Source organism: Pyrenophora tritici-repentis, chromosome 1, assembly GCF_003171515.1.
Source record: "Pyrenophora tritici-repentis strain M4 chromosome 1, whole genome shotgun sequence".
NCBI classification, from domain to species: domain Eukaryota; kingdom Fungi; phylum Ascomycota; class Dothideomycetes; order Pleosporales; family Pleosporaceae; genus Pyrenophora; species Pyrenophora tritici-repentis.
The window spans coordinates 3,747,550-3,761,865 of NC_089390.1; the positions used below are offsets into that span (position 1 = coordinate 3,747,550).

At 52.2% G+C, this 14,316-nt stretch overlaps 6 protein-coding genes across 6 annotated transcripts; 3 read left to right on the top strand and 3 right to left on the bottom strand.

The window, feature by feature from the left end:
* Positions 1–5,180: 5,180 nt before the first annotated feature.
* On the top strand, positions 5,181–6,690 carry PtrM4_014790 (CDP-OH-P-transf domain containing protein; the record flags this gene model as incomplete). Its single annotated transcript, XM_001931395.2, has 2 exons — positions 5,181–5,483; positions 5,797–6,690. The coding sequence occupies 2 exons, from the start codon at positions 5,181–5,183 to the stop codon at positions 6,688–6,690; spliced, it is 1,197 nt and encodes a 398-aa protein (XP_001931430.1).
* Positions 6,691–7,204: 514 nt separating this feature from the next.
* PtrM4_014800 (DNA-RNApol-7kD multi-domain protein) lies at positions 7,205–7,966 on the top strand (the record flags this gene model as incomplete). Its single annotated transcript, XM_001931396.2, has 1 exon — positions 7,205–7,966. The coding sequence occupies one exon, from the start codon at positions 7,205–7,207 to the stop codon at positions 7,964–7,966; it is 762 nt and encodes a 253-aa protein (XP_001931431.2).
* Positions 7,967–8,167: 201 nt separating this feature from the next.
* On the bottom strand, positions 8,168–9,436 carry PtrM4_014810 (uncharacterized protein; the record flags this gene model as incomplete). The annotated part of the gene is made up of 1 exon (XM_066103155.1): positions 8,168–9,436. The coding sequence occupies one exon, from the start codon at positions 9,434–9,436 to the stop codon at positions 8,168–8,170; it is 1,269 nt and encodes a 422-aa protein (XP_065965357.1).
* Positions 9,437–9,587: 151 nt separating this feature from the next.
* On the bottom strand, positions 9,588–10,655 carry PtrM4_014820 (uncharacterized protein; the record flags this gene model as incomplete). Its single annotated transcript, XM_001931397.2, has 1 exon — positions 9,588–10,655. The coding sequence occupies one exon, from the start codon at positions 10,653–10,655 to the stop codon at positions 9,588–9,590; it is 1,068 nt and encodes a 355-aa protein (XP_001931432.2).
* A 492-nt stretch (positions 10,656–11,147) lies between these two features.
* Positions 11,148–12,065, top strand: PtrM4_014830 (amidohydrolase; the record flags this gene model as incomplete). The annotated part of the gene is made up of 1 exon (XM_001931398.1): positions 11,148–12,065. One exon carries the CDS (start codon positions 11,148–11,150, stop codon positions 12,063–12,065), a length of 918 nt encoding a protein of 305 aa, XP_001931433.1.
* Positions 12,066–12,845: 780 nt separating this feature from the next.
* Positions 12,846–13,173, bottom strand: PtrM4_014840 (60S ribosomal protein eL39; the record flags this gene model as incomplete). Its single annotated transcript, XM_001931399.2, has 3 exons — positions 12,846–12,894; positions 13,007–13,107; positions 13,168–13,173. The coding sequence occupies 3 exons, from the start codon at positions 13,171–13,173 to the stop codon at positions 12,846–12,848; spliced, it is 156 nt and encodes a 51-aa protein (XP_001931434.1).
* Positions 13,174–14,316: the final 1,143 nt, after the last annotated feature.

Here is a 14,316-nt window from a genome sequence, read left to right on the forward strand (position 1 = left end):
GGTGGGCTGCAACACGATGGTCTATATAGGTGTTTGAAAGCTGCAACGTGTGACGCGGTGGCCCGGAGACGGGAAGGTGCTGTCAACTGGGAATGGCTCGACGAGGACCTGCCAGGTTCGAAAACGAAGGAGTGTCAGGCTATGTTTAAAAGGAGTAGATAATAAAACGTGAACGTGAGGCCGATAATAAGAAGTTGAGGAACCTGCCTCAGATAGCAGTCTCAAGATCAACCAAGAAGGTACAGCTCTGGGAGGGGGATACGAAACGCAAATCCGAGGGGGCAGCGGCAGCTTTAGGTGTCGGAGGGCGTGTGAAACAGGAGGCTAGTGGTCTCACATTGATCTATTTCCGCACGCCAGTCAGCGGCCTGGCCAGTGCAGGGCTGGCGGCCAATTAGGGCGCCGAGGGACCAGCGGCGGGCCAGTTGGCGGCAGGGGTGTGGGCGACTCGTGGGACGGCCGTGCATGCAATGGTGATGGCGTTGAAGGGTTGGCTAAGGTGCTGGGCTGGCCGCGAGTGTGTTGGGGGGGTTGCGCGACGCAGCGCTGGTGGTGAGGGTGGAGCCCGGCGGTTTTCTCCCCCCGGGAGCATGCTTGTGAGGTCGTGGGCTGGTGGGCTCACTGGGCTGGCTCGACGGCATTATGCGCTGCGCGCCTCTGGAAGGTGGAGAGGCGTACCTGGGTCGCCCTTTCCTTGCCCGCCTTGGTCATCGGCCGCTCCTGCCTGCGCTCTCCGGGCTGCGCTCGCACCTGCCGCCTCGCCTCTCTCCTCGCAGCGCAGCAAGTGCAAGCACGCACTTGGCCACTGCCCTGCCCTCCTCCCTGCCTGCCCGTTCCCTGCTACCACTACTTACCTCTCGCCTCGGCGCATTCGTCGTTTTGGGCCTAGACCGCCCCTCGCTCTCGCAAACCTTGACCAGCCACAGCCCTCACCTCGCTTGCAGCCCACCACGAGGCCGGCCCCCGGAGACACAGACGCCCAGTTTGCCCACCTCGTCGAGTAGTGATCATCGCGGTCCGCATGCACACTACCGGTACTGTAACTACCTGCCTACCTGTGCCTGTAAAACAATGTCGTCGGCCACATGTCAACCACGCTTGAGTAGCCTCGCTCATCTTACAGAGTTCCTTCTAGTTCTAGGTACCATGTAGTTGTAGTAGTAGTAGAAATTACACACCTTTGCCCTGCGCTACTCGCGTAGTGACAGTACAACCAACTTGCTTGCCCTGCTGCCCGCTACAGTAGTAGACGACACCAGAGCCATGCCCTGCAGTAGTCCCCCCTTCAGAAGCCCTGAATAGCAACTCCGGAAGCAACATGTGCTCTCCCAGTAACTCGCCCGCGCCTGTCTCAACGGCCCTCCTGCCTTGTGCTGCAAAGCTTCCACGCTTCACCTGCTACTCGCCGTCGCCGGCTCCGCTGTCAATTGGACCCGTGGACCCCGAAATCCTACTATGCTGCTGCTGCTGTCAACCACATCAAGCCCATCCCTCCTTCCCTATTCTCTACCATGCCGGCTCCCGCCAAGCCGCAACTGTGTGTCGACGATCCATGACCGTCTAGCGCTGCTGATGCAAGAACATCATACACGGAACGCGACACCTTCCTGCAAATCACGCCTGTGCGTCTCGGAAACAAAGTCCTCCATGACCGTTATCCAGCCTCGTCACTCAAGTCATCGACGTGTGGCTGATCGATTGATGAGATGCGTCTAGATGCAGGAACCAGCTCGAGAGCACTGGGATATCGTTTGATCTTCCTCTGAAACACGCCTAATAGCTAGGCCGCTGGCTCCCGCAGCCAGCCATCGGCTTTGCATCTGGCGAACGTCCGCCCTGGCCTACTGTCCTTGTCCAATCTCTCGCCTACTGTCCGTCGCTGCTGCCCACACCGCCACTCTCTTTTGTGCTTATCGACCACACGATAGGAGCCCGTCCAATACCCTGAACCTTCATCTTGACCCTTCGGCGTGACGCTCCGCCTGCAAGCCAGTCAAGTGTGGACGCTGTTTCAGGATTTACTTTTGGCTAGCTGTTATCCACCACCCGCCACTGCCCATTGGCCACCGCCCGAATCAACATCCCCGCCGCCCTTGCCATTCGTGTGCAAGCGCCACCCATCGTTACTTGAACATTCATGCATTAACACACCTGATGTCACAGGCAGCCTGATCCCACCCACAAGCACAACGCTGGCAGTGTATAGTGGGGAAGCCAGCTGATGATTTCGCGCCCACTACCACGAACATGCCGGCTGCCTTAGCTCCACGGCCTCCGTCTTGTTTCTCTGCACGAGTCACCAGTCGGGACGAGTCAAGGCCAGCAGTCACGGCTTCTGCCACTCCTTCAGTCGCCTCATATCCGGCCTCCGCAAGCTCATATTGTAGCCCGACTCTTATTACACGTGAACAAGCAAACATCCGCCCCGTTTCTGCAAACGCTTGCACCTGACCGTGGGACCTGCAGTACCGTTGCCGAAAACAAATTTCCGCCCATTCAGGCTGCACTAGCACTTATGATACACTCGACGGGGTAAACAGCACTTTCGGCTGGTGCGAGCTCGTACCTGCGTTAGTCTATATGGACTCGCATTTCTGAAACTTATGGCCCTCTGGCCGAATGCCGAAACGGGACACGAGATGCCGCTCAAAAGTGGAACGGATCTCGCTTGTCCAACACCTTTTGGCACAATGCAATAGAGGCGTGCATGCTCTGTCCGTGCCCATCCATATTTCTTCTGTGATATAGCTGAAATCTGCTTAGCAACACGTGCTGCAAACATTGAGCCGAAATATCGAAATCCCGTTAGGGCCAAATACCATGTCATGGTTCGCTGCCGCAGACAAACGTTCTACACTAGGAAAGGGGATGGATGCATGGTGAGCCAGCTTTCCCGTTGGCGACATGTTCGCCGTATACGGTACGCTCGTGTTGGGCGACTGCGTCACAGACCGAACTTCACCCAAGCCTCCTGGCAACTTTAGCCGTTGCGGTATACCCCTACCCCTTTGCTTTGTAAGACCTGCTACTGTTTGTGAAATTCGCGCTCTCTAGAACTTAAATCCTCACGTATCGAAGATAAACCTTCCGCATTTTGTCCTACTCGCGCCATCAATGACTTGTGGCAAGCGTGACGACCTCTCGTCTATGCAGATAGCTACGCAAGCTGAACACCCGGCCCAGGGTCCTTTCCGTCTTTGGGCTGATGATCTGCTTTCCGTGTGTCACAGATCGAGCTCTCCAAGTATCAGAATGTCGGCAGTTTCATGTCCATTTGTCACTTGCAGAAGGGTCCATGATCCCGTTGGCAGTGCAACGTAGGCACTGCACGGCAACAACGGACCATCCGACTGTACTGCGGGTAGTTCTCGCTCGGCCAAGCCTGCGTGGATCCGAAGATCAGTAACAGTTTGGAGATCGTGACGCTAGACAGTTCATAATCTGTAGCCTTGGAGCATGTCGTCGAAGCGTGCACACCCGCGTCTTGCGCTTGCATTAACTTCTTCTGGAAGCCTTCCACGTACCAGAATTGTTGTTCATCTTCATTGCGCCATCACATCTGGTGAGATTATCGCGTCGGCGAATAAAGTTTCTTAGTCGAGAGTCTGGTCCACTAACGAAGCGAAGCCATTGATGCACAACACATGACACATGGCAGAGAGCCAAACTCTATTCGACGAGAGCTGCATTGCACTGCTCGAAGTGGCGGCCCGTGCCAGGAAGGTGCAGTATGGTATGCGTTTCCAACAGGGACTGCTAAGTAGACCCCGCAAGTCATCCGAATTAGGAATCCTTGTTCCTCTGGGTACCAGAGACTAGCAATACGCAAGTTTCTGGCTTTAGAGGTTGTACTTCGCTCTGGCCAAAGACTTAGATCCGCGGAGATTTGATCAAGGTTTTCTACACCGCTTGGATCGATAGTCGTAGCTTCCCAATATGGCGTTTCCAGCTTTGCAGCCATCGCTATTCAGCCTCATGTACACGCTTCAAGTGGGGGTCCTAATCGTTCCATGGAATTCCCCGGTCGGCGGTCAGTAGATCTGATTCAGCCTGTGGCTGTCTTGACATATCGGTCGTGCGTGATAGTTTGAACGTTAAAGGAAAGTGTTGGGGATGAATAGACTGTGTAGGGTGTGTAGGCTGAAGCCACATCTCGTCTCGAGGACGGGGCCAAAGCAACTGACTACTTACAGTTCTCCCGTAGGTGGAGCACAACGGTACGTATGAGAATGTAATGCGGAGGTCGCAGAGGGTCCCAGCAACCCTGCTGAGACGGCGATCTCGGAGAAACGGTGCAACAGGTGAAGCCGGATCGACCAGGAAAGAACTGCATGATATTACCATGGAAGTGTATGATATGCCTCCGGAGAAATGCATTTCGCCTCTGGACATGTGCGATACAGTTCAATCCATGATAGTAGTTAGTGGCAAGCTCGTAAGTGCAGGTCACTGATCCCTAAGCAGAGGCTTGGCCTGGCCGCTACCAATTCATGCAGGACATCTGAGGCTCAATATGCTTCTACCGTTGATCCCTTTAGGGTGCTGTGCTTGGTCCGGGGTTCCTTTACGGATTCGGATTTACGGACTCATTAGCATGACACGAGTGACCCATTACCATCGGACCCTTCCTCGGTAGTGCCTGACCCCATTTTCGAAATCTTGGCGGCATTCTCGTACGCGTGTCATACCGGTCAGGGTGGAAATTTAAAAGACCCTGTTGTCCGCAGTCTCGCCGGAGCTGTTCACTGCATCGCAGTTACGTACATGGACCGACCACGGATCGGTAGGGCTCGAGGTGGCAACCTACGGTACAGGGTCTAGATGCGTTAGCTGCGTGCGAGATTGTGAAATGTCGGGGTAAGTAGAGTAAGTTTACGCTCCGCTGCACTTTGTTGAGATCGATGACGTCTAGATTCATCATCGTCCCGCTCCGCAAATGACATCGCCAAAGTCGTCGTAAATGTAAAGAGTATGGCAGTGTGCCTTGGGAAGACAGCAGCAAAGCTCCTCATTTGGGCGATACGTCAATTGCTACGGAAAGTTGCGAGTATGTGAGTGGTGAGGGTGGTGAGGACGCCTCCTGCGTTTGTCGCTAGTTCCTTGGCAAATTTCATACAGCAGCTGCGAGCGTCAAGTTGGACCTCTCAAAGCAACTGCACACACGCGAACGCTCCGCATCGATGATTTCTCTGCTCGCGGCGAGGGTCAGTATACCTCCAACAACGGTTACAGCTCTTTCTGGCACATCAATCGGCCTGCGAAGTCTTTCGCGGCTCGCGCAGAATCGGCAAGCTCTGGTTCCGGCGTCCTCACGTGCCTTCTACACCTGGATTCGCGATGACGTCGTCAGAATAACCAGGCTCCCTATAGTCACGAGAATACAAAGGCCATGTAGCATACGGCCCACTAGTTTGTTCAGCACGTCGACTACTCGAAGACTCAAGCTTGAAAATGAAGTAAACAGTTCTCGCAGTAATGCAGAGGTAGGTAACGCACTTTTCTCCAATCCATATCTCTGCACCAAGCCCTACAATTGATCCTAGTCTCTGTGTTACACCAAGGTATATTCTCCGTAGAGCATCGAGATTTTTTTTCTAGGGACCATGTCCATTCTATCTCATAGTAAACACATAGTTTGCGTGGTAACAGTAGGCCAGCAGGCCACTGAACCATCACTGCTCGGTCTCACAGGATACTATTCTTGTAGGCTTTCTGTTCCGATGGAATCTTCATATATTTGCTCTACTTCATGTTTATCCCAAGAGAAATTCAACGACACTAACTATACACCGACAGCACTCGAATACATCAACATCCGCCAAACTCACCACAACGTTGAAATCGACACTCAAGCTTGACAAGCCTCGTCATGAACAGATTTACAACCTTCCAAACATCCTCACCTTCTCTCGACTCATAGCCACTCCTGTAGTCGGCTACCTAATCGTCCACAATCAACACTTCTATGCCTTCTCTCTCTTCGCCTATGCCGCCTTCTCCGACCTGCTTGACGGCTGGATCGCCCGCCGCTGGAACTTACAGACCGTCATCGGTAGCGTAGTCGATCCTATGGCCGACAAGCTTCTAATGACGACATTGGTGACATGCTTGGCTGTCAATGGGAGTCTACCTATGCCGCTGGCTGCGCTTATTCTAGGTAGAGATGTGAGTCTGGCCATGAGTGCCTTTTACTATCGCTATGCTAGTCTACCGGCGCCTAAAACGATGGCGAGGTATTGGGACTTTAGTCTGCCAAGTGCAGAGGTGCATCCCACGACCATATCAAAGTTCAACACCTTCCTACAATTGAGTTTGCTTGGTACACTTCTCTGTACCAACTTGCTGCATGATCCTTCGGCTACGACTTCCGCTGCAGGTGGTCTACTCATGTCCATTCAGGATTTTCTAGGAGGTGAACAGGGTGTCAAGACGATGATTCAGGGCATCTCCGGTATTGTGGCTAGTACGACCATCTACAGTGGTCTTGAGTACACTTGGTCGAGAAAGGCAGTCGTTATTCTGGGCGGAAACGAAGCACTGAAGAAGAAACAGAGCTTCCGTGGGAGGATGATCATGGCAAGTGGCTTCGGTTCTTTCATTGCACTGGCAGTATATCTTTGGTACAACGGCGAGGCCGAGAGAAACATTAAAGAAGAGGCCAACAAAAAACTGGGTACTAAAAGTGTTTGAGAGTTTATGTGTATAGTAGAGCATTTCGGTCTGGCTTTTCAAGATCGGAATAAGAAAAATGAAGTCGTGAAACTTACTGCCTACATTCTTCTGACGACTGGAATACAAAACCCACGTGCATCCCTTTTGCGCCGCTCTTTGTTCCGCAAACATCAACATAATCTCACTGCTCTCTAAACCCAGAATAATCCAAACGCGGCCATCCTTCAAAGCCACAACCCCCCATTAGCATGATCAACTTCTTTGTTCATAATAATAACCCTGCAACATGGCCCCCACGACTTTTCAAATCCTCGTCGCAAACATACTGCCCTGTCTAAGCACGCGAGATATCGACCCTGTTTCGCCTCCATGATCGAGATCAAGGACGAGGAAAATCATCAGTGCTACGCAGTATCAACAAAATATTTGTTTGATAGAACGACGCATTATGGCATCTACGACGCGAAGGCAAAGCCGGTTGCTTGAGTTGGGGGAGTTGCCGGCATCCCCGGGAAAGAGTGGGGAGGGTAAGATGGATAAGAAGTCATCGTCTGCCGGGGAAGTAGACCAGAAGGAGGAGAAGGGCATTAATGGGAAGACCAGAATGATCATGTCGACGACTACAGACCACGCATCTCCAACCACAAATTTCAGCAACATACCCAAAGAAGAAGAAAGCGAACAAAAGGTTCCAAGAGACGCATCGGAGACCACAGCCACCACACTAAAAGAACGTACCCAATCGATGGAAATGACAGGAATTATCCACGCCCTGGATCCTCTGCGAATTCCAGAAGAAGAAGGGCGGGTTAAAACCGAAGAATCAGCACTCTATCGATCCAGCTCCATCGTCTCAGACGCCGACGCCCAGGCAGCCAACGACAACGCCTTCTCCGCTTCAAACTCCGATTCAGACTCCTCAGACGGCCTAGAAGCCGTCTTCACCGCCGAACTCGAAATCGACGAAGACCCGACCACAGGCCCCAAACCCACCTCCACTCCACCATCACCAGCACCCTGCCCATCACCCGTTGTGATCACACCTCCCGCTCCACCACTCGTCGCGTCCAAACCCAGTTTTCAAACCGGCATGGTATACCTAGCGGCTGAATACAAACCCTGGGAGATAGTGTACCAATGTGTCGCGTGCGAAGCCGATGTACGCATCCGAGGTGGGGGACAATTGCCGTACAATCTTTCGGGAGGCAATACCGAGATGTTGAGGTGTAGGGAGTGTGGGTGTAGGATTTTGTTGAAGAAGACGAGGAGGGCTATGCAGTTTGAGGCGCGATAAAATTTGATAGAGTGGCTACTTGGGGATTGGAGATAGAGGATGTATGGGAATATGTATGATATGATGAACATGGTAGAAAGGTATTGATGTATTGGTACAAGTATGGTAATAGTAATAGTAGTGTACAAGATACCCCACTCCCAACCTCACTTGAAACCTCTATTTAATACTTTTTGTCATCATGCACAATCGTTCATCATCTCATTTCATCTTCGCTTTCCCCTCCCACGTCTTCACCGCCTTGGAGAATAATTCGCGACACGGGACGCGCGAACCCAACCTTGCACACAGCAAAAACGCACCAGATAGCTTACGATGCAAACTATATGTCTCCTCAGGCGGCGGTGCAAGTCTTTCTTTCACCATGACTGGAATAAGACCCCTCACCCTATCTGTAATCGTCTGATCCCTGAAGTCGTAGATCTCAGGTCCGCTTCCACTGAAAGGCTCGGAGAGTGTGAGTACGCTTTGGATGTGAGCTTCCAGCATAGCAGGGCTTTCATTGCCGGTCAAGTAACCCAGTTGAAGAGAAAGGTCGCGTATCGCCGGTTTATCGCCTTGAGAGGCAGCAATGAGGACTTTGATGTAGGGTTCCACGAATTGATCTGGGTAGTCGCGGGAGGCGCCAAAGTCGAGGAGCTCGATTTTCTGAGCCGAAGCATTGTATAGGAAATTAGTCCAGTTGGGATCTGTTTGCATGAATTTGAATTCTACGATTTCGCGTAGGCAGAGACGAAGAATTTGTGTGCCGATCCAGTCGCGTTGTTCCTGAGAAAGGTTCTTGGGTTTGGTGACGCCGATACCATGCATGAGCTCTGCGGTGAGAACTGTAGGCCCACAGGCTTCGGGGAAAACTTTGGGGACAGTGAAAACGTCGGTATCGTCTTGCAGGAGGTCGCGGAATCTGGTTTGGCATTCGGCTTCGCGTGTGTAGTCGCATTCCCAGCCGAGTTCTGTACGTGCGTTTGCTATCGTCTTGTCTAGGAACAACCCTTTTGGAAGAAGACGAGATGCTGTCAGAAGAATGGAGAGATTGCTCAGATCAGAATCGATAGAGTTGGCAACACCAGGATACTGGACTTTAACGGCTACTGCTTGGCCTGTAGACTTGAGTACTGCTTTATGTACTTGCCCGATTGAGGCTGCGGCGATAGGAACATCTTCGAAGGATTCAAAGAGATCCCGCCAGTTGTCACCAAGATTACTTGATAGGACTTTGTTCCGCTGTGATGCTGGCATGTAGTCTGCACTATCTTGCACTCGCTGCAAAACGTCGTGAATGGCAGGGGGCAGCATCTTGATGTCTTGGAAACTGATCATCTGACCCAGCTTCAAAGCCGCACCTCTCATTCGTGACAGCTTTGCTACTAGAATTTCCAAGTTACCAGGACTGAGCATTAGGGAGCCAGTAGTTGATGCAGCGCCACCGGTGGCCCGCCGAAGACCTTCGCCAACGGCGCCGAGCGCCATGCTTGTGCCTAAGCCGGCATACTGCCATATACGGCCGAACCGTGATGACGGGACTCTCGACTCTCGTAGTGCATACGGTGCTTTCTCTTGTTCGGTGACTACCTCACTGCGTGGCTATTGTATGACTGTCAGCAAATCAGCAGATTTCAGCCTAATACGGGAGCAAGCATACCTCGGTGTTTGACTGGGCATCCTGCACGAGCTGAGACGCGAATTTTTCCATGTCTTCCGAGGCGGCTACGGACTTACTTTGCTGGGCCGGTTTCGGTGATGCTGACGCTTGACTCGGTCGCTCACTCACGGGCAGGGGTCGGTCGTCGAGAGGATGTCGTCCACCAGTCGTCCGCTGCGCGTATTCCTTTCTCGAGAACGGATCACTACCGAGCATTCTCGCGACGCGTTTCGAATGGAAGACATCGGTGTTGATTCCTTCGGGTATGTCACTCGGCTGCACTTCGGCGGACCGGGTGTAGAAGACGTCTCTATCGTGGCCTTTCTGGAGCTTTTCGGCCTGTGCTGATAGCGGAGTTCGCTGGGGATCTTTCGCATGTGCAGGGATTGACCTCGTGACTTGTGTATGGTTGCCTCGCGGGTGTCCAGGTAAAGGTATAGTAGACTTGGAAGATTCCACGGGCTTGATGCCCTCATCCTCATGTCGGGCGTTTCCGCTCTGGTCACGAGCCAGAGGTTCCTTTGGTGCCTCATGGGCTGGTCTCTCTGAGAAAGTATCCTGTCCCTTCTCCTGTCCTAGCGTCAAGCCTCGGCTTGGTATCGTCCCATCAGGCAACGGCGACCTGGGAGCCTTCTCTTGTTCAACCTCCAACTCCTCCGTGGGCGGCGGCGACTGAGCAGTATTCTGCCCGGACCGCTCATAGTGATGGTCTTGTTCGGCTCCATCTCTGACGCCCTGTGCCGGTACCTTTCTCTCTACCGTATCTCTTCTAGGAATCTTGTCCTGCGGCGTCCATTGTGTGCTCGTCGCTCGGTCCGCAGCGGCCTTTGCGTAGGCTGGGGCTTCCTCGCTGAAGCGTTGCGAAAGGGCGATGGCAGCGGCAGCGGTAAGGGTAATGCGGTCCGTCTGGTCCTTGACAGCTTTGGCTAGGCTTGACGTCTTGTTATAAGCATCCCACTGGCTCGTCCGAAGCGCAATGTGCTTCTGTGCGACGCCTCTCGAGGCATTGAAGAGCTTCGCGGCGTCAACAAGCCGTCTTCCAGCCATTGCAACGGGATGAATCACTAGCGACGAGCGCAACACATGACGAGTAGTTGCTAGAGCAATGGACGAGCCGTCGTGAGCTCACGAAACCCACGGAAATTATGCGCGTCATAGCTGCATTGCGTTAGGCACAAAGGCGGAAATTGTGCGATTGGCTACAAGCTACAGACGAAACGAGCATGGTGATCGACTAGTGGGGCAGCTCTACCACCCTCAACAAACCAACCACCACGTTCACACTGATTCTCCGACCAGATCACGAGCTCACTAATTTTTGTCCCTTCGCCGGATTGCCACCATCCGGCCGGTACACAAAGTCAACGTGGTGTCCCAATTTACACAACCTCGGCACATGGCCCTTTGCAGTTGCGGCTTCCTATACAAGTCATCCCTCGCAACGTGTAAACAACCCAATCACTTCGCAAGCCAAGGCCATAGCACGTGTATCAGGCCCCTAAATACCGTCTCCCGGACCCCACGAAAAGAGTTGGAAAGATGAAGGTGGCGTGTCTCCAGTTCGCGCCCGAGGTCGGTCAAGTCCAAGAAAACATCCAGCGCGCCGACGACATATTATCAAGGACACGAATACCAGATGATCTAGACTGGCTAGTCCTCCCTGAAATGGCCTTTTCGGGATACAACTTCCACACCCTCGATGAGATCAAACCGTACCTAGAGCCCACCGCATCCGGCGTATCAACCAAATGGGCGCAGCAAGTAGCCAAACACTACAACTGCCATGTCACAATCGGCTACCCGGAGATTACAGACCCCTCTACCAATCCCACGGACACGCAGACCCAATACAACAGCACCGTAACCGTTTCTCCTCAAGGAGAAGTCTTGCACAACTACCGAAAATCTTTCCTCTACTACACAGACGAGACGTGGGCGTCTGAAGGCCCGGGCTCCCGCTCTCACAAGCTTGCAAACAACGCGTCCCCCGATAACCCTTTTTTCACCGGCCAACTAGGTGCTCTCGGTAAAGTCACATTGGGCATATGTATGGATATCAACCCTTACAAATTCGTTTCGCCCTGGTCGGATTATGAGTTCTGCTCCTTGGCCTTGTCGTCTCAGTCGTCTTTGATCTGCATATCGATGGCGTGGCTTTGTCATCTCACTCCCACGGAACTTGCGAAAGACCCTTCACAGCCGGATGTAGCCACTGTGGCATATTGGGTTGAGCGCTTTCAACCATTGGTCGAAGCAAAAAGCGATAGGCCGTTTTATGTTGTCCTTGCGAACCGGTGTGGAATGGAAAAGGGTCTGTGCTACGCTGGAAGCAGTACGGTGATCCGCATCGAAAAGGGTGTCGTTAGCTTATACGAGACGGCGGGAAAGAGCGAGGAAACTTGTCTTGTCGTGGACTTGGATGAGCGACCCAAGTTCCAAGTGAGGAGTGGAAGATAGAAGAGGGACATGTAGAGGGCGCGATACTGGCACAAGTTCCCGCTTTGGGCAAATGCTGACGGATTGGTATCTGGGCCGACCGTAGGACGAGACGGAAAACGAAAACGGAAAGTCCAAGACAGCAGGTGAGACGAGACTTGCGGAGAAAAACACGATAGCGACTTTGATGACCGCTATGACTCTATTTACTACAACACTAATGCTATAATGACCTTTATACCCCTCTTAGCCTATTGTGAAGCTTTGCTCCAATGCATTCACACGTGGTACCTGCGTGGCGTAAAACGGGTCCATGGGATTGTGCGACAGTTCAAGGAACATGCGTTGGAAGACAGTAACTCTTAGTGAAGAAATTTGCTGTGCAGTGCAACACGCCAGTAACATTCGTATTGAGCCGCTTAGGTCATCCGTAGTCATCACAAGCTTCGGCATCACCAGCATTGAAACACCGCTGTTGTTCATTGCGACCCAGCAAGTGGTTGTTTAATTCATCACTGCCTAGTCTAAACCATCATGATCAGATTCCTTCCGTAATCATTTTCAGACCCCAAGCGCCGTGAATGAGAGGTAGGTAGGTAGTATCCGGTAACGTGCAAACAAACACCAGCCATTGCATCCCTCGTCTGCAGATGTACTTCGCTTAGAAGACTGGTCGCTCGGTTCCCGCCATGTGCGAAGTTCCCAATGTGATCGCTCGCGTCGAAAAGACTTGTCGGTATAAGAGAGATGAAGTTGGGAATCGAGAATCGAGTGAGGGATGGTTCGTCGGGGGCGATACGTTTAGATACCGAGACGGGTCTTGCGCCAGTGTCGTCGCTTGGCGTTGTACCTGTGCGTGTCCTGTCAGTTTCGTGCGCTTTTACTTCATCGTTGCAAGTGTCGTCATCTCCCATGTCGCTTGCTGCGATGGAGAGAACGCGTCTGTTGTAGGCAGTCCGTACCTGATGGTGTTGCCGGTCCTCAGGCGAATCCACTGAGGGATAGGGCGGTTCTGCTTCTGCGCGCGGGCAAGCTTCTGCTTGGTGCGGAATGACTTCTGGCTCTGTGGGAATTATCAATACGGAGTCCTCAATACATCGACAGCCGTAGGGCGGTGGCTTACCGGCATCGTGACTGCTTGATGTGAGTAGTCGATGTCGAAAGTTGGTGTCGTTGTCGAGGGCACGAAAATTGACCTGTGGGTTGTAAGCCAAGGCAATTACGCGAGTTCGGAATCCATGCTAGTCTGTGTTGGTGTTAGCGCCGACATCTCCACTGCGACTCCTCACCACGCCCGCAGCAAGAACAACCTTGAGCGTGTATACATTTTTTTTCTAGTTGATAAACTTCTATCCAATTCATATTTAGATTGGACAGAAACAACTTTTAGTTTCTTGTGAGAGCGGGGTATAACAATCCTTTTGCAGGTCCGCATATGGTGCTTGAAGGATGGCGCAATGCTTAACAATAAGCGTCCTTGTCCTCCACGAGTTGACTAGATGTCTTGTTAGGCGGTTCCCCGATTCTACGGTTATTAAGAGTGGAGGGAAAGCTAGACTTGATGAGAGTCTAGCACTGAAACTTGCCGCAAAATATAGTCTCCTAGTCCCCGCGTGTACGGTGCGGAGGGACCCTAAGCGTTGGGAAGTCTCAGTCCGAATAGACTTTGTCAAAGGCGAAGAGCTTCAAACTGTCTGGACTTAAATGAGTGCAGAAGAAAAGAGTGGTATATTCTGGCAACTGCAAGATGATTTGACGAAAATGCGACCTATACCCTGGGAAAGTAAGCCTATTAGATCTTGCTCTCGTGGATAAGTACGAAACAAACGCATATACGCGGAAGAGACGACATTCAATTCTAAGTTCCATTGCAAGCTCATAGAAACAACTTTAGACGCAGTTCGGACCGAGTTGTATCAGCAACTTCGTAGCGATCATGGCATGGTCTTCTCCCATGGGGATTGCACACAACATAAGATCTTAGTCAAATATGGCTAGCTAACAGATCGAACGTTCGGAGCCATGCTCCCGCGAACTGAAAATAGAAGAGAGGAGTGGATCGAAAGTTTTGCAAACCATTAATTGTTTGGGGGTGCCACAAGGGCCTACCCGTGTCTATAATGGCCAGGCTCAGTTATAGTCCACACAACTTGACTACTCAACAAGAACATAGCGCCCAAGGACCCTGTCAGCGGCAGCTCCGGATTTTCTGTAGGTTCCTTTCGTATAGTTCTCTTATACTACACGGGACTGGATTTTATGACAGGAATAT